Consider the following 18,553-nt stretch of genomic DNA (forward strand, 5'->3'; position numbering starts at 1 on the left):
GAAAAAGGCCACTGGAGGGCGCGGGCACTTTTTAGTGTAACCTTTGAGGTCAGTAAGGAGGTCAGAGGTCAGATATTACAGTACTGTGAACATGCATCATTGTGTGACACTGAAACAGTGTTCTTTCACATTATCTGCACAGGAATGTAATAGTCGCCGGAATAAATGACTGTGGGGTGTTTTTATATGATGCTGTGGGTTGCAGGAGGGCATTATGACGAAGAGTGGAGTAGAAAATGTATGTTTGCTGAGCGTGAAATGAGCCGTGTCTGCAGTATCGCGACCGGAGATAATGTTAACATGCTAGCGGCTAACGTAATGCTATCACCGTGAATGCCGGTTTTCGCCGAAGAGAAGCTTTAAATAGACTGTAATCACATGACCGGTCAAAAGAAATGTAACGAGTGTAAAGAGTGATACTCCGGACAATAGGTCTGTTCATATTCATCATTATAGACTGTTCTAGTGAGAGCAATTCATGTGTTAAGACAGCTGTGTTGTTCGATAAGCTGATGAGGTTACTAAGGTAAATAAGTTACTCTTAACAGTAACAATAAGGACAAGTTAAGTGGCTTTAATGTCCATTTATTCATTTTGTGTTATATGCAATTGGTTATGTGTGCCGAATTGAAGGTAATTACATACAGAAATGACAGATAACGTGTGTACATAATTTGTTATTGAGAAAAGGAAATACAGTCAATGAGGTGTTATCGTGATTTAATGCTGACATTTAAATGGTTATTGATTAAGGTGAATTATTTAACGAGCCAAACGGTGTCTATTATTTGTATTGATAACAGTTTGCTTACTATAGAGAATGTGAAACGTGTATTAATGGAACAGGGGTCAGATGCTTATAATAGGATTGAGAGATGAGTCCAGTGGTTACTGTACAATTTTCCGGTAGTCAGAGGTCAGATACTACAGTACCGCGAAAATGCAGTAGAAATGTAGTAGAAAAGCAGACGTTTTAGCAGTTTGATGGTCTGGAACATTCAGGTGTCTGTTAACGCTATGCTAAGAGGGAACAACATCAGCAATGGATTCATGAAACGCAATTGTTGCTTCACATCAACGTAGAAGTGTCCAACTATGTGGAGCTCAACATTGTAGAGAGTGAAAGATTTTGTCAGACAGTTGTCAATCCTCCCAGGAGCAGACGTCCCAGCAAAAATCTGACTGTTAAGCAGGAGCTGGAGCTCAGAGCCAAACGCCCTCACTGAGCATGTTAGATGTTAAAGTCCATGACAGCTCAGTAGAAGACTGAACCAGGATGGTTCGTCTGGAAGAGTCTCCAGGATCTTTTCTGTCCTGGAAGAACATGAACTCCTCCAGAACCTCGAGAGACACTGATGAAGTCAGACAGGAAACATCTACTGAGGGTTCCTCCTGCTGAAGGAGGACCTACAGATGCTTAGCTGAATGAACCTGATTCATAGCTGTAAAAGCACAGCCCTGCGATCATAACCAGTTGGAGTTCAGAGAGTCCAGGTGTGCAGACGTACCTGTCCATTGAGAGCTGGGCGACCAGAGTGACGTCGGTGTTGTCTGACGTGGGTTCATACTCGTAGTGGAGGAAGTAAAGATGCGTTCGATGGACAGTGAAGCGCTCTCGACGGAACTCATAGCATGGATCGTCTTCATCCAGCTCTGACAGAGTCTTCTGGAGCTGCAGATAAAGACAGGAAAGGTAAGGAGATTAAAAAAAATAATAAATTAAAGCTGCAAGCAGCGATGAACGGGCCCTCGCGCATGCAATTTTCACCAATAAAAGGTCAAAGACTCAACACCATGTCCGATGACACCACCCACGAGTGTTTATGTCAAACCATTCAAAAGTTATTGCAGAAAATAGGAACTATCACATATCGACCAATCAGAAGAAGGGGGGGGGCGCCACGGTAACCCTTTTGACTGAGAAAAGTAATGCGCATAGCCGCAGGATCGATATGCACATTTTGATGTATAACACACCTGGGTGCACGTTACTGTTCGGGCCGTATTAACTGCCGAAGAAATGGCATAAATTGCGCAAAATTACACGATTAATTCAAAATGGCCGACTTCCTGTTGGGTTTTGGCCATGGCGCCAAGAGACTTTTCTTTAAGTTACGACATGATACAGGTGTGTACCGATTTTCGTGCATGTACGTCAAACCGTATTGTGGGGCTTGAGGCACAAAGTTTTCTAGGGGGCGCTGTTGAGCCGTTGGGCCACGCATTAATGCAAACCATTAAATATAAAATTTTGCAAAATTTGGTGACTTTTGGGGCACGTTTAGGGGGGCAAAAAAGGCCCTCATTTCATCGGAAGAAGGAAAAGAAAAACGAGAATGAGAAAAATTCCTACAGATACAATAGGGCCTTCGCACTGTCAGTGCCCGGGCCCTAAAAATGAGGAGAGGAGTGGGCTTGAACGGCTCTCGGTGTGGATGGTGTTTCCTCACCTGGTCTATCAGTGCTCAGCCATACTATATTTTTATCACAAGGGTGGGGGTGCCGGGTGTGTATGCATCTGTATACTATGCTGTGTGTATGTGTGTGTATGTCGTATGAATGAGGGTACGGGGAGTGGGGGGGTCAAGGGAGACTGTTTCTTTTTACTTATTAATGTAAAGCACTTTGTGTTGCACTCTACCTGTATGAAAAGTGCTATATAAATAAATAAAGTTTAAGTTTAAACCATGAGAGGTGTTAACACCACCAGCTCAACAGCTCATTATTGATTGAAGAGACTACTTGACCCCCCCATGGACAAAACTAGGCTGCAAAAACAATTTAGTTAGAGAGAGATAGTTGGAATTTTTTAATATTCGTTTGGGTCTTTTGGCCATCTTTTCTTTTCCTTAGTCATTTTCCTCTGAATCTTTGAGTCTTTGAGTTAAAGCTCTGTGGTGACCTGTAATCGTTTCTCTTTGGCTCCAGAGACAATAACCTTTGTTTTGTTTTCTGGAGAAAGTTGTGGCACATCCAGTCATTAATGTCCTCAATGCATTTACCAAGAGCCTCGGCCTCCTGGTGACATTGTTATATATCTGCTGTGTCTCATCTGCATAGCTATGGTAGTTTTCCTTGTGGTTCTTTATAATCTGTGCCAGTGGGAGCATGCAGATGTTAAACAGAAGAGCTCCCAGGATGGAACCTTGGGGAACTCCACGTGTGATTCTTGTCCACTCAGATCTAAAGTTACCTATTGACACACAATTCTTCCTGTTCTCTATCTATGTTCTGAAGAAGTGAAGAAGATAAGAACTGATGGACTGATGAAGAACTCAAAAAAGATAGATGAAGGATTGATAAGTGACTGATGGACAGATAAATAACTGATGAAGGACTGATGGACAGAGGAAGAACTGAAAAAGGTCTAATGGAGAGATGAAGAACTGATAAAGGACTGAAGAACCAACGAAGGACTGGTGAAGGACTGATGGACAGAGGAACAACTGAAAAAGAACTGATGGACATTTAAGGACTGATGGACAGATGAAAAACTGAAAGGATTGATGGACTGATAGAAAGACTTCCATTCGGGGTCTAGACATTATACCCATTCACAACGCTAGATGGCGCCAGATATCTTTAAAGTGAATGCTGAACTAAACTCCCCAGGCCAAAGAGAACCCCTGTCACGAAGAAGAAAACATAGTGGTAAGAAAGAGAAGAAAATAAGAGAAAAGATCACAGAAAATGGAGAAATGTGACAATCTGGAGAAAAGTGGGTGAAGTTATGATGCAAACATCAAGATGATGATTTGAATGAGGCAAAATAACATGCTTTTTCTCTCCAATATATTGTTATAATCATTTGTTTTGGATGTACTATAATTATTTTCTGTATAAAAATTGAATTTGGTGTTCAAAAAGTCTTTTTTCAAACTTGAGTCTTGAAAACGAGGGGATCGTCTTATAATCAGGGTCGTCTTATATTCTGGCCAATACGGTAATTCGTCGCTTATTTGAAAATGTCGCCATCTTGCAGTCCTGCTATTGCCGTTGGTCTCAATAACTCTGCCCCCCCTCCGCTTACGTAGCGGTTTCTTTCCTCTAGCCCAGCAAAGAGATGGTGCTATCTTGGAACAGGTTTGATGGAAAAGGGGTAATAGAGGTGTCAATCCTCCAGATCCATCATCGTTCCTGAGACACGTCCTTGTTCAAACTACGCTCAGCAGCTGCTGCTGCTCCTCGTGAGGGCACGAGAACATCCTCAAGTGCTCATGGATACAAACCAACCCACAACTGTTCTCGGTCAAAGGAATTAAGACATTAATTCCATCATTTCAAATAAAACCAGTTTTATAGTTTGCAACCTGAAAAGTTGGAGGAGATGGGTACTACTTCTGTAATATTATATGACTCCATATTTATTTACTTTGACCTACGTTTTAGGGTGTGCTGGGAACAGACTTGTGCTACGGAAGAGTATTAGGGCCAGGCAGGAGAAAAATAAAAACAATATTTTAGAGGAAGATTTTTTATCATTATGCACTTCAAGAAAAAAGTCGAAATGTCGAGAAAAAAGTTGAAATGTCAAGAATAATGTTCTTTTTTTTATTCGAGCTAAACCTCATAAGTTTTTTACTTCCTCCTACCCTTTTTCGGGCATGAAGGTTTATTTCTTTTTGATTTTGTTTAATGACTGTTTATTTGTATTCTTTTTCTGATGTTTTGTGTAATTGTTTTTTGTGTTTATAATTTAAATTTTATGCTCGAAATAAAGATTTCAATCAGAACTACAATTTCGAAATAAAAGTCGAAATGACGAGAAAAAAGTCGAAATGTCGCCAATAAAGTCGAAATGTCGAGATTAATGTTTAAATAGAATTTCAAAATAAAAGTCGAAATGACGAGAAAAAGGTTGAAATGTCGAGATTAATGTTTAAGTACAATTTTGAGAAAAAAGTTGAAATGTTGGGAAAAAAAGGCAAAATTTCATATTTTTTCTCGAAATTATATTTCAACATTAATCTCGACATTCAACTTTTTTTCTTGACATTTCGACTTTTTTCTCGAAGTGCACAATGAAAAAAAATCTTCCCCTCTCAAATATTTTTTCTCCTGCATGGCCCTAATACTCTTCCGTACTTATGCAGATACACCCTGTAGTTGCTGAAATAAACTCTTTCACGTCAGCTTTGGAACTTTGGAACAGGAATCTCTGGATCGGGGCTGGTTAAACTCCGTTTAACACGTACGTTCTCACTGTTGTGGTCGGCCTCGCTGGGGCAGCCGAACAGCTCCCGTCGCAGCAGGTTGCCGTCGTACTCCAGGAAGGTGAGATAGAGGTTCCTGAAGAACTCCACGTGCTTGTTCTTCACCCGCAGCTTCTTGGGGGAGTTCCAGTGGATCACCTGTTCAGCGGGAAGATGACAGGAAGTCACGGTTCCTCTGACGATCATCAGAAACACCACACTGTTCTGATCAGCACTCACATGAACATGGAATTCATTTGGTGTAGGCCTGTGTTGAAAAAAAACAATTTTCCGATTCTAAATTGATTCTCATATCAATTCTTAAAAATCGATTCGTATGTCTAAAGATCGATTTTTTTTCATCATTACATTACAACTTTTGGTATTTTTTTGTCTATGCCCAAAAAAGGAATGTTTTGTTGGACACAAGAATAACTGGTGCCATGTTTTTGCCTTTAAATATGTTTAAAGGTATGAAAACATTAAAGTTTTTAGTTATAATTGCATAAATTGTCTATATTTAATTACTTTATATACTGTCTCCGGGTTACATTTGCATAAAATGCAAAAAACTAATTCTCAAAAATTAAAAACCGAAATAGACCGAAAATGGAAATTTTCCTGACTCTGATTTTGTATTATATGCACAAATGTGTGTCCAGTAAAGGGGGGGAGGTGTTCTGTGCATTCTGTGTGTTTTTGTATGTGTCAATATTAAATGTTAAAATTCAATAAAAAATTAATTCCAAAAAAAAAAGGAAAAAGAAAAAATTAAAACGGAATGCGGGAAAAATAAAACTGATTTCATTCGTCTCTGTTTCTTCCCTGGATCTGTTTGGTAATTCTGACCCACGATGTTTCTGAAAGCAGTTCTATCAGCATTCTGGGAGCTGATTGGTCCTTACAGCATCATTAGCTGCAATACTTGCTGGTGAATCTCAATATAATACTAGTATTAATATGTTGCATAACTACAGTCATATAATTCATGCAACAGCTCAAAAAACTGTTTTAATAACACTAACCCAAATCAAAATCAGAATCAGATCGAATCAAATCTTGATAATCGATTCTGAATCTTAAGAATCAAATCGATTCTTGACATGTGAATGAATCCCCAGCCCTGATCTGGTGACTCCACCCACATCCGTCCACAGACACATTACTGTTCAGACAGCACTGGAGGATTGTGGGAGCAGCGGCTCCGGTCCCGTCAGAATCTCACCTTCAGGTCCGACACGTCCTTGTAGCACTTCTCAGAGCGCGTGTGGTCGGAGAGCTGCACGTTCCAGAAGCAGGGCAGCTGGTGGACCAGGAACGGGTTCTGCTTGATCACCGCGTTGAAGATGTCCTGCAGACGCAAGAACACACACATGGCAATTGATTTCAGGAAGAACGCCAAAACACCTGAACCTGTTAGGATTATGGGACAAGTCCTTGAACAAGTGCAGTCCTACACTGCAAAAACTCAAAATCTTAACAAGAATATTTGTCTTATTTCTAGTTAAAATGTCTCATTTTTAGTCAAACAAATCTCATTACACTTAAAACAAGTGTCATTAGCAGAAAAATAACTTATTTTACAATTGTCACCTGTTTCAAGTAGATTTTCACTTAAAATAAGTAGATAAAATAAGTAAAAATCTGCCAGTGGAACAAGATTTTTTTGCTTGTAATGAGAAGATACAGGACTGTCTCAGAAAATGTTAATATTGTGATTTTCTGTAATGCAATTACAAAAACAAAAATGTCATACATTCTGGATTCATTACAAATCAACTGAAATATTGCAAGCCTTTTATTATTTTAATATTGCTGATCATGGCTTACAGCTTAAGAAAACTCAAATATCCTATCTCAAAAAATTTGAATATTCTGGGAATCTTAATCTTAAGCTGTAAGCCAAAATCAGAAATATTAAAATAATAAAAGGCTTGCAATATTTCAGTTGATTTGTAATGAATCCAGAATGTATGACATTTTGTTTTTTTTAAATTGCATTACAGAAAATAAAGAACTTTATCACAATATTCTAATTTTCTGAGACAGTCCTGTAAATCTTGTCCCACTGGCAGATTTTTCTACTTATTTCAAGTGAAAATTTACTTGAAACAGGTGAAAATTGTCAAATAAGTTATTTTTCTGGTAATGACTCTTGTTTTAAGTGTAATGAGATTTTTTGACTAAAAATGAGACATTTTAACTAGAAATTAAAGCTGCAAGCAGCGATGAACGGGCCCTCGCACTCATGGCCAACGCCCCTCCTTCCAGCCCCCCCCAAAAAGAGAATATTAAAAATACGATAAATGTAAAAAAAAAATAAGATTAAACAAGATTTATCTTCTCATTACAAGCAAAAACATCTTGTTCCACTGGCAGATTTTTCTACTTATTTTAAGTGAAAACAGGTGAACAGGTGAAACAGATGAAAATGGTGTTTTTTTTTTCCAGTTATGAGTCTTGTTTTAAGTGTAATGAGGTTTTTTTTTACTAAAATGAGACATTTTCACTAGAAATAAGACAAATATTTTTGTTAAGATTTTGAGTTTTTGCAGTGATCCATTTTACTTATCCTGTGAAGGACAGAGTCATATTGATAAGTTCAGAAAAGTGTTTTTTATTGTTGTGTTTTGATGTATTTGATGTAAGCCCAGTGGATATTTAAAGCTTACAGAAGGCTGCATTTAACTGCTGCTATGTCATTCCTGCAGTATTTCTGCAGGTGTTTTGGTCACTGCTATTATTTGTAATATATTATAATATTTGTAATCAGAACAAATTATCTGTCCCCATATGATAAAATCCACCATCCCCCCTGATTTTTTTTTTACAACTCGAGTGGCTGCGGTTCTGTTTAAAGCCGGGCAGACACTGTGCCATTGCCGGCTCGTTTTGAACCAATTTTCCTCTTGTTTCAATCATTAATATGTGTGCAGACAAGGTAAAAAAAAAAAAAAAAAAAGAAAACTCAAACTCTTTCTGTGTTTTCTAGTAGTTCTTCTAGTTTTCTATTGTTACTTTTAAGTTTACTGTTCCCTTTGTGGTTTTACTGCTGGTAAAGCATGTAGCTTTAATTATCACCCAATTCTGTGTTTCACCTTGTTAGTCAACTTCACTCCAACTCATTACCACCAATTTTACACTTTTTTTTGGAATGAATGGTCAATGGACCTCATTTACATAAAATCATAGCTCATTTTTGAGATAGATAAAGATAAGCCGAAATTCTGAATTTTTTTGACTATAGTTAAACTCAGAGGCATATAAATTGATGGATTATCACAGACGGGTATATGTGAAAATGAAATGAAATCATTTAAAATGTTTGGACCACCACCCAGCACCAGCCAGTGGTTGGTGGGTCAAATTGAATATCACAGGAGAGGAGAAATTGAATAAAATATCCATAATTCAATGCAAGTAGTGAAATGAGGTGGGTAGTAACGAGTTACATTTACTCCGTTACATTTACTTGAGTAAGTTTTGGGAAATTTTGTACTTTTAGGAGTAGTTTTGAATCACTATACTTTTTACTTTTACTTGAGTAGATTTGTGAAGAAGAAACTGTTCCTCTTACTCCGCTACATTAGGCTACGTTGAGCTGTTACTTTTCTTTTATCCTTTTTATCCGTGTACGCGTCAATCTCATGACATCACTGAGTGATTCTTTGGGAAAAAGGTTTGTTTTTGCATGTTTTGTCACATTTACACAGACTCAAACACACACAGAGTTTCTATGAGTTCATGTTTGTTCTAGTTCTGCCTGGTTGAAAAAGAAAAGTACAAAGGCTTGAAATTTTGTGCTACTGGTGCTTAATTTATTTTTTATTCTGTTATTTTATTATTTATTAAAGTTCTTGAATTTACTTTACGCTTATTTTAATTTAAGCTATTTTTCATTTTTTTATTAATTTTAATTTATTTTATTATTTTATTGATTTTAATTTGCCTGAAGGTGATTATTTTGTACTTTTGTCTTTTTGAATGGGTGTGTTAAAAAAATAAATCAGACGTTACTCAACAGTTACTCAGTACTTGAGTAGTTTTTTCACCAAGTACTTTTTTTACTTTTACTCAAGTAATTATTTGGATGACTACTTTTTACTTCTACTTGAGTCATATTATTCTGAAGTAACAGTACTTTTACTTGAGTACAATTTTTGGCTACTCTACCAGCTCTGGTAGTGATCATCAATTTTATTTGAAATGAGTGTAACAGAGGCAGTTATATGGATGAAAATCATATTTTTGATATAAAAGAAAAGTGAATATGGGTCAATTTGACCAAAAGACCACAGAAGGGTTATCTATTAACATTTCAACATAATCAACTCATCCAAGAGATATTCAGAAGAGCTTCTCTTCTGCAAATGGTACAGTAGATGAGCTGCCATACAAAGGAATTTCCCTTTGGGGATTAATAAAGTAATTCTTATTCTTATTCTTAAAATCCGTCTAGCTGACGTGACCCAGGCAGACCAAACAACAGGCTTCAGCTTGAGCGGCCGTTTTCCGCTTGGTCCTAGTGCTGACCTGTCTCCATTTAATATAGCGTAACATTGTTTTTGGACGGTAAAAACTGCAGGGGACCAAAACTGCCTTTTGAAAAAGTGCAGGATACATGTCCCCCCCCCCCCCCCCCATATTACGTCCGTGTATGAACGTACAGTCAGTGTGAGCAGGGACCTGTCGCATCAGAGCATCAGGTCCGTCCCAGCCGGTGTTCTGCCAATTTCTGCTCCCTGCCGAAAAAATGCTACGTTTGGGTTCTGCGCATGCGCACAGTCGATTTTCAAAGTTTGCATCATTTCTTGCACGATGTAAAATGGATAATGGGATGTTGATTATTTGATCCTTCAAAATACACGACCCATGACATGAATGCATTACACTTTGTGAACATTATACGATAAAGAGAAAAAAAACAACAATTCTATGGCTTTATTTGATATTCATTCAGTCATTCGCCTTTATTTAACCAGGCAGGTCATTAAGAACATTCTTATTTACAATGACGGCCTGGCAAGAGACAAGGACCACTTGGGGGTGAAAGGAAGTGGTTTAGGGAGTAAAACACAGTAAAGTTGTGGCTCTACAAAGGTGGAAAACCTTTAGGTAGCATTTTTTGGCAAAGCTGCAGAAATGGGCAGAAACTGGCTCTCGACTCTCGGCCGCGCGCTCCTGATCGGGATCGCGGATGGAAGCTCAATAATAATATAATAATATAATAAAATAAAATAATTGCAACACGCATTAAAAAACCACAATACAACTTACGTGACGTGACGGCGTGACTCCACATGTTGCTGCAAGTTGCAACAACCCCCCTCCCCCCCCGGCAGCTTCCAGGAGCTGCGGCTGCGCGTTCCCGCGGTCTGCGCGCACGCGGCCCGCAGACAGCTTCATGCTTCTAATCCAACTCAAAACATTCATTATAAATCGCCTCTTGCACATACAATGCTCAAATCATATTATTTTCAACAATATTTTTACGAAGTTAGAAGTTAATTCGACATTGCATGACAAAGTAAAGATTTATTTCAAAATGAGTTCATATTTTGAATAAAGTCGGTGACAAACTGTCCCAAATATAGAATGGATATCAGAATGGAAGCCTGATTAAATGTATTGATTTTGGGTCAATTTGCACCAAGTATTTGAAAGTTAAAACAACTTTTATGTTCATGGCGAGACACCGAAATTTGACATCCTCTAACAGCGACGCCCTTTGAGAAAAACTTACAGTTTTCTCTGTCAGCCATCGTCAATGTCTTACCTATTTATCTGACCAACTTTGAGATCCATCCGCTCATCTCCCTTTGAGCACAGATGCATACTAGAAGACATGACAATTCCTGGTGCCAACAGGTGGCGCTACAACCGATCCTGAATATTCAACCATAGATGTCTTCAGGCTCAGCCTACAATCATGCACATACGTTTTCAACCACATCAAATCATGTATTGCTGAATTACAGCCAATTGGTGTTTCATGGCGAGCCTTAAAAATGACCCCAAACTTCGGTGGATCACTACGGTCAAGCCCTCTGCTAAAAACGTAAAAGCTTCGCAATTTAGCGTCGGCCATGTGTCTAGATTGTACAAACCAAGTTGTGAGCCAATCTGATAAAATCTCTAGGAGGAGTTCGTTAAAGTACGAGGCCTAGAAATGATCAGAATTCATAAAAAATGACATTTTCTGTTCAAAATGCTGGACTTCCTGTGTAACTTAGAGCATGGGTCCAAGAGACTTTTTTGTAGGGCTTTGTCTGATATAATAGACACATAAAGGTCATTGCTGTAAGTCAAACCATATTGTGGGGCTCGTCAAAAACATAAAATAGGTGGCGCTATAGAGCCTAATCCTTTTTGACCCATGCCTGTCGCCCATAAAATACGTAATTTTATGCGACTCTAGAAGCGTGTGCAAAATTTGGTGAGTTTTTGAGCATTTTAAGGCCTCCAAAAAGGCAATTTATTTATGGCGAGAATAATAATAATAATAATAATAATAATAATAATAATAATAATAATAAACATCACAGATACAATAGGGTCCTCGCACTTTCAGTGCTCGGGCCCTAATAAGACAAATATTCTTGGTAAGATCTTGAGTTTTTGCAGTGTATAAATATCTGGGGACCATCATTGACTCTACCCTAAACTCTAAAGAGAACTGCAAAGCTGTGAGCAGGAACCAGCGGCTGTTCTGTCTGAGGAAGTCGTCCCGTTTCCACATTGATAGGACCATGATGACACTTTTTTATCATGCTTTTATTGAATCTGTTTTAGCTTTTTCACTAGCATCATGGTTTGGAAACCTGCCCCTAAAACAGGGTTCTGTAACCTTTATTATCAAAAGAGCCATTTTGCCCGCGTTGTCATAAACCTGTTCTCTGTATTTGTCCTGTGTCAAATTAATGACTCAAGATTGTGTGTGAGATGCTTCTCCCATCTACTGCAAAACAAATCTACGTACGGGTGCTAATAAAGTCAACTTGAACTTGAACAGAGTCAGCGCTGGCGTCATCGCCGGGGATCGATGGCAGCGAGCAGGCAGAGCCTGAGCTCTTTATTCTCATTCTGCTTTTGCAACCATGTGGTAGAAGACGCCAGCTGATACTGCCAGATTGTTGTCACAGTAGTCGTCATGATTGAATCAGATAAACCTTGGAGACAACTGAATGCTTTCAATATGATTGATTTGTAACTATGGAGTAAGGTATATATATATATATATATATATATATATATATATATATATATATATATATATATATATACACACACACACACACACACACACACACACACACCCTTCTCAGAAAATTAGAATATTGTGATAAAGTTCTTTATTTTCTGTAATGCAATTAAAAAAAAAAAAAGTCATACATTCTGGATTCATTACAGTTTAAGATTAAGATTACCAGAATATTCTAATTTTTTGAGATAGGATATTTGAGTTTTCTTAAACTGTAAGCCATAATCAGCAATATTAAAATAATAAAAGGCTCACAATATTTCAGTTGATTTGTAATGAATCCAGAATGTATGACATTTTAGTTCTTTTAATTGCATTACAGAAAACCACAATATTTTAATTTTCTGAGACACTCCTGTGTATATATATATATATATATATATATATATATATATATATATATATACATATATATATGGCTTACGTCTTAACTTACATATTAACTTCAGTAGCCAGGAGGAAGCTGACACTTATGTTAAACTGCCTGACTACTCCTTGTACAAGTAATACGTTTGTTGGATCTAACCTCTCTCTGTCTTGTGTCTCATTCTCGCCGGTGCATAGTTGGAGTGCAGAAACAAATTTCTCCAACATTTCCTCACGTAGTTTAGTTGCCCTGATCGATGTTCAGGCCTTCACAGCTTCGCTAAAGCCAGCATGCGTGGATGATTCCAGCTCTCCAGGCCTATGATAACAAGGCTCGCCCTTCACCAGAGCAGCTCCTCAAACAGAACCCACAAGCAGCACTCAAAGCCCCTCCAAACTGCACACCTCGTTACAACTGACTAATGAGAGGTTTCATTAAAACCCCATAAATGTAGCACTTATCTCCATGAGCTGGAAATAGCTCCCAGTTGAAGATCACCTGCATTTTAACACGAGTTAAAAGAAGAGTCAATATTGGATCTTTGGAAACCTGAAAGTCCGTCTCTGAGGAAGGTCCATCGTGGCAGATTTTCCTCCAGCTGGATCCATAAATGCAGCGAGTGAAAAGTTTGGGCTCTAGAGCAGGTTAAAGAACAAGTTCTTCCCTTTTAGTTTCCAGCTTGCTCCAGTCTGGCTGATGTCAGTTAAACTCAGGTTTACCGGCGTTTCACCGCTCACCTCTGCAATGATTATTAATAAACCATGTCTGGGCAGCAGAATCACAGAAGGAAAAGTGTTTCAAGGTCGAACAGTAGCACACTAGAGCTCTAAAAACCCGTGTGACAGAAACTGGAGCGGCTTCATACCGCACTTTAATGTGAATCCAGAGCTGAATTATGGTTCTGCGTTAAACCTACACTGCAAAAACTCAAAATCTTAACAAGAATATTGTCTTATTTCTAGTTAAAATGTCTCATTTTAGTAAAAAAAAAATCACATTACACTTAAAAAAAGACTCATCACTGGAAAAAACAACAATTTCCACCTATTTCAAGTAGATTTTCACTTAAAATAAGTAGAAAAATCTGCCAGTGGAACAAGATTTTTGTGCTTGTAATGAGAAGATAAATCTTGTCCCACTGGCAGATTTTTCTACTTATTTCAAGTGAAAATTTACTTGAAACAGGTGAAAATTGTCAAATAAGTAGTTTTTCTGGTAATTACTGTAATGAGATTTTTGGACTAAAAATGAGACATTTTAACTAGAAATAAGACAAATATTCCTGGTAAGATTTTGAGTTTTTGCAGCCTACGCCGTAGGGTACGGGCTACACGGGAGTCTCTCCGTAGCTACACTGTAGCCTGACCTGCACCTCCCAAAAAATGTAACTATGCGACATGGACCCAACGCAGACCGAGAGGGCAGTGATTGGTTCGCTTGGTAGCAACGCATTTCCGGTTCCGGTTCGTGAAGCCGTCGAGAACTTTAAGCACTCTTTTCTTTGTGTGTGTGTGATTTTTTTTTTTTGGGTCAAAGTATAAACTAGCGCTCTGGGGGGGTATTGCACCGCGGAGAAATGGAGTGACGGAGAAGTCCGAAGGGTTCACGACATCGTCACGGCAACGGCGTAGGTTCTGCGTTGGTTTAACGCAGAACCTTAAATCAGGCTTTAGGCCTATTGCTTTTATTAGGGCCCGAGCACTTGCAGTGCGAAGGCCCTATTGTATCTGTAGGAATTATTCTTCTTCTTCTTATTGTTCTGACAAAAGGAGGGCCTTTTTGCCCCCCTAAACGTGCCCAAAAAGTCACCAAATTTTGCATGCAAGTGAGGCCTGGCGAAAAATTTGATATTCAATGGTTTACATTAATGGCCGTGGCGAAATGGCTCAACAGCGCCCCCTTGAAAACTTTGTGCCTCAAGCCCCACGATACGGTTTGACGTACATGCACGAAAATCGGTACACACCTGTATCATGGCCCAACTTAAAGAAAAGTCTCTGGGCGTCAAGTCGAGAAACCGAACAGGAAGTCGGCCATTTTGAATTAATCATGTAATTTTGGCGAAATTTATGCCTTCCTTCGGCAGTTAATACGGCCCAAACCGTAACGTGCACCCAGGTGTGTTATACATCAAAATGTGCGTCTCCATCCTCCGACACCACGCATTACTTTTCTCTTTCAAAAGTGTTACCGTGGCGACGCTAGACGCCGAAAAGCGCGCCCACCCTTCATCTGATTGGTTCAGACAGAAAAAACTTTGCGCCTCAAGCCCCACAATACGGTTTGACGTACATGAACGAAAATCGCTACACACCTGTATCATGTCACAACTTAAAGAAAAGTCTCTTGGCGCCATGGCTGAAACCAAACAGGAAGTCGGCCATTTTGAACATTCTGAATTAATCGCGTAATTTTGGAGCAATATATGCCATTCCTTCGAGAATTAATACGGCCCGAACCGTATCGTGAACCCAGATGTGTTATACATCAAAATGTGCGTCTCCATCCTGCGACTACACGCATTACTTTTCTCTTTCAAAAGTGTTACCGTGGCGACGCTAGACGCCAACAAGCGCACCCCCCCTTCATCTGATTGGTCCATATTTGATAGTTCCCCAAAAGGCACCAAATTTGGCACGCAAGCCAGGCCTGGCGATAAATTTGATATTTCATGGTTTGCATTAATGGGCGTGGCAAAATGGCTCAACAGCGCCCCCCGGAAAACTTTGTGCCTCAAGCCCCACAATACGGTTTGACGTACATGCACGAAAATCGCTACACACCTGTATCATGGCACAACTTAAAGAAAAGTCTCTTGGAGCCATGGCCGAAACCGAACAGGATGTCGGCCATTTTGAATAAATTGTGTCATTTTGGCGAAATTTATGCCATTCCTTCAGCAGTTAATTCAGCCCGAACCGTAACGTGCACCCAGGTGTGTTATACATCAAAATGTGCGTCTCCATCCTGGGACAACACGCATTACTTTTCTCTTTCAAAAGCATTACCGTGGCGACGCTCACGCTAGACGCCAAAAGGCGCGCCCCCCCCCTTCATGTGATTGGTCCATATTTGATAGTTCTCCAAAAGTCACCAAATTTTGCATGCAAGCCAGGCCTGGCGATAAATTTGATATTTCATGGTTTGCATTAATGGGCGTGGCTAACGGTTCAACAGCGCCCCCTAGAATACTTTTATCTGCCATAACTTTTGAATGGTTTGACATAGAGAGTTGTGGGTGGTGTCATGGGACTCTGTAATGAGTCCTTAAGCTTCGTTGGCCTTAATTAGCCCCGCCCCTTCTTCTGATTGGTTGTCCCGATTTTCTGCTATAACTTTGGAATGGTTTGATATAGAGAGTCGTGGGTGGTGTCATCAGATTCTTTATGGAGTCCTTGACCTTCATTGGCCAGAATTAGCCCCGCCCCTTCTTCTGATTGGTTGTCCCTTTTTTCTGCTATAAATTTTGAATGGTTTGACATAGGAAGTCATGGGTGGTGTCATGGGACTCTGTAATGAGTTCTTAAGCTTCGTTGGCCTTAATTAGCCCCGCCCCTTCTTCTGATTGGTTGTCCCGATTTTCTGCTATAACTTTGGAATGGTTTGACATAGAGAGTCGTGGGTGGTGTCATAAGATTCTGTATGGAGTCCTTGACCTTCATTGGCCTGAATTAGCCCCGCCCCTTCTTCTGATTGGTTGTCCCTATTTCCTGCTATAACTTTTGAATGTTTTGACATAGAGAGTAGTGGGTGGTGTCATCAGATTCTGTATGGAGTCCTTGACCTTCATTGGCCTGAACTAGCCCCGCCCCTTCTTCTGATTGGTTGTCCCTTTTTTCTGCTATAACTTTTGAATGGTTTGACATAGGAAGTCGTGGGTGCTGTCATTTCTGATATGCTTATGGGGGGCGGTGGCCGTGAGTGCGAGGGCCCGTTCATCGCTGCTTGCAGCTTTAATTCTGTTAATTATTTTATCTGTGTTGCTGTATAATTCCTGTGTGTACGGAAGAGTATTAGGGCCATGCAGGAGAAAAAATATTTGAGAGGGGGAGATTTTTGTTATTGTGCACTTTGAGAAAAAAGTCTAAATGTCGAGAAAAAAGTTGAAATGTCGAGATTAATGTTGAAATACAATTTTGAGAAAAAAGTCTAAATGTCGAGATTAATGTTGAAATACAATTTCAAGAATAAAGTCGAAATTTTGTGAATAAAGTCGAAATTTCAAGATTAATGTTGAAGATTTGGTGAATAAAGTGGAAATGTCTCCTCCTCCATCAAATCCAGTTAGCAGAGAGACTGACAGCTCTGCAGCAGCAGCCGTAACTAACTAACTAACTTACATTCTTGGAGTGGAACGTTAAGGATAGTTTCTGAAGTTATGCAACTGCATATGTGTGATATGTGTTTCAAATCATCAATCAAAATTTTATTCAGGAAATTTTGAATTTTTTCTCAACATTTTGACTTTTTTCTCGAAATTGTACTTCAACACTGTAGCACGGCGAGTGCTACGGGGCCCGACCGACAGGATAGAGAGGAGACGGAGTTTAGTGCAGAACCCTTTTATTTCACCAGAAGCAAACACCCACACGTGCACAAGCACAGCATCACTCAGCAGCTTCAGCTTCAGTCTGCCCACCAGTCTCAGCAGCAGCTTCTCCTCTTATAAGGCTGGCAGGGTGGAGAGGCTGACGGGCCACACCTGTGTCCCGTCAGCCTGAGTGGCTGCACCTCCTCCACCCTGCCACACTACACTAATCTCGACATTTTTTGTTGACATTTCAACTATTTTCTCAACATTTGGACTTTTTTCTCAAAGTGCATAATGAAGAAAATATCTTCCTTTTCTCCTGCCTGGCCCTGATACTCTTCCGTACTGTGTGTCTTGTAATTGTTGCAACTTTTTTCTGCTGCTGTCTTGGCCAGGTTTCCCGTGGAAAAGAGGTCATTGTGTCTCAACGGGACCGACCTGGTTTAATAAAGGCAATAATAATAATAATTAAAGCTGCAAGCAGCGATGAACGGGCCCTCGCACTCACGGCCACCGCCCCCCATAAGCATATCAGAAATGACACCACCCACGACTTCCTATGTTAAACCATTCAAAAGATATAGCAGAAAAAAGGGACAACCAATCAGAAGAAGGGGCGGGGCTAATTCAGGCCAATGAAGGTCAAGGACTCCATACAGAATCTGATGACACCACCCACGACTCTCTATGTCAAACCATTCCAAAGTTATAGCAGAAAATCGGGACAACCAATCCGAAGAAGGGGCGGGGCTAATTTTCACCAATTATGGTCAAGGATTCAATACCGAGTCCCATGACACCACCCACGACTCTTTATGTCAAACCTTTCAAAGGTTATGGCAGAGAAAACTATTCTAGGCGGCGCTGTTGAGCCGTTAGGCCACGCCCATTAATGCAAACCATGAAATATCAAATTTATCGCCAACTATCAAATATGGACCAATCAGATGAAGGGGGGCACGCTTTTTGGCGTCTAGCGTCGCCACGGTAACACTTTTGAAAGAGAAAAGTAATGCGCGTAGTCGCAAGATGAAGACGCACATTTTGATGTATAACACACCTGGGTGCACGTTACGGTTCGGGCCGTATTAATTGCCGAAAGAATGGCATAAATTGCACCAAAATTACACAATTAATTCAAAATGGCCGACATTCTGTTCGGTTTCGGCCATGGCGCCAAGAGACTTTTCTTTAAGTTGCAA

General features: G+C 39.7%; 1 protein-coding gene across 1 annotated transcript in view; it reads right to left on the reverse strand.

Annotated features, from left to right (window-relative positions):
* The window catches only part of large1 (LARGE xylosyl- and glucuronyltransferase 1), a 72,656-nt gene that overhangs the window by 8,620 nt on the left and 45,483 nt on the right, over positions 1-18,553 (reverse strand). Inside the window, exons 9-11 of the mRNA XM_061714738.1 lie at positions 6,418-6,543; positions 5,196-5,351; positions 1,509-1,672 (exon numbers count right to left, since the gene is read on the reverse strand). Of these exons, the coding sequence (XP_061570722.1) occupies positions 1,509-1,672; positions 5,196-5,351; positions 6,418-6,543 (446 nt within the window). The remainder of the gene's footprint in view (positions 1-1,508; positions 1,673-5,195; positions 5,352-6,417; positions 6,544-18,553) is intronic.

Source organism: Cololabis saira, chromosome 23, assembly GCF_033807715.1.
Source record: "Cololabis saira isolate AMF1-May2022 chromosome 23, fColSai1.1, whole genome shotgun sequence".
Lineage (NCBI taxonomy): Eukaryota > Metazoa > Chordata > Actinopteri > Beloniformes > Belonidae > Cololabis > Cololabis saira.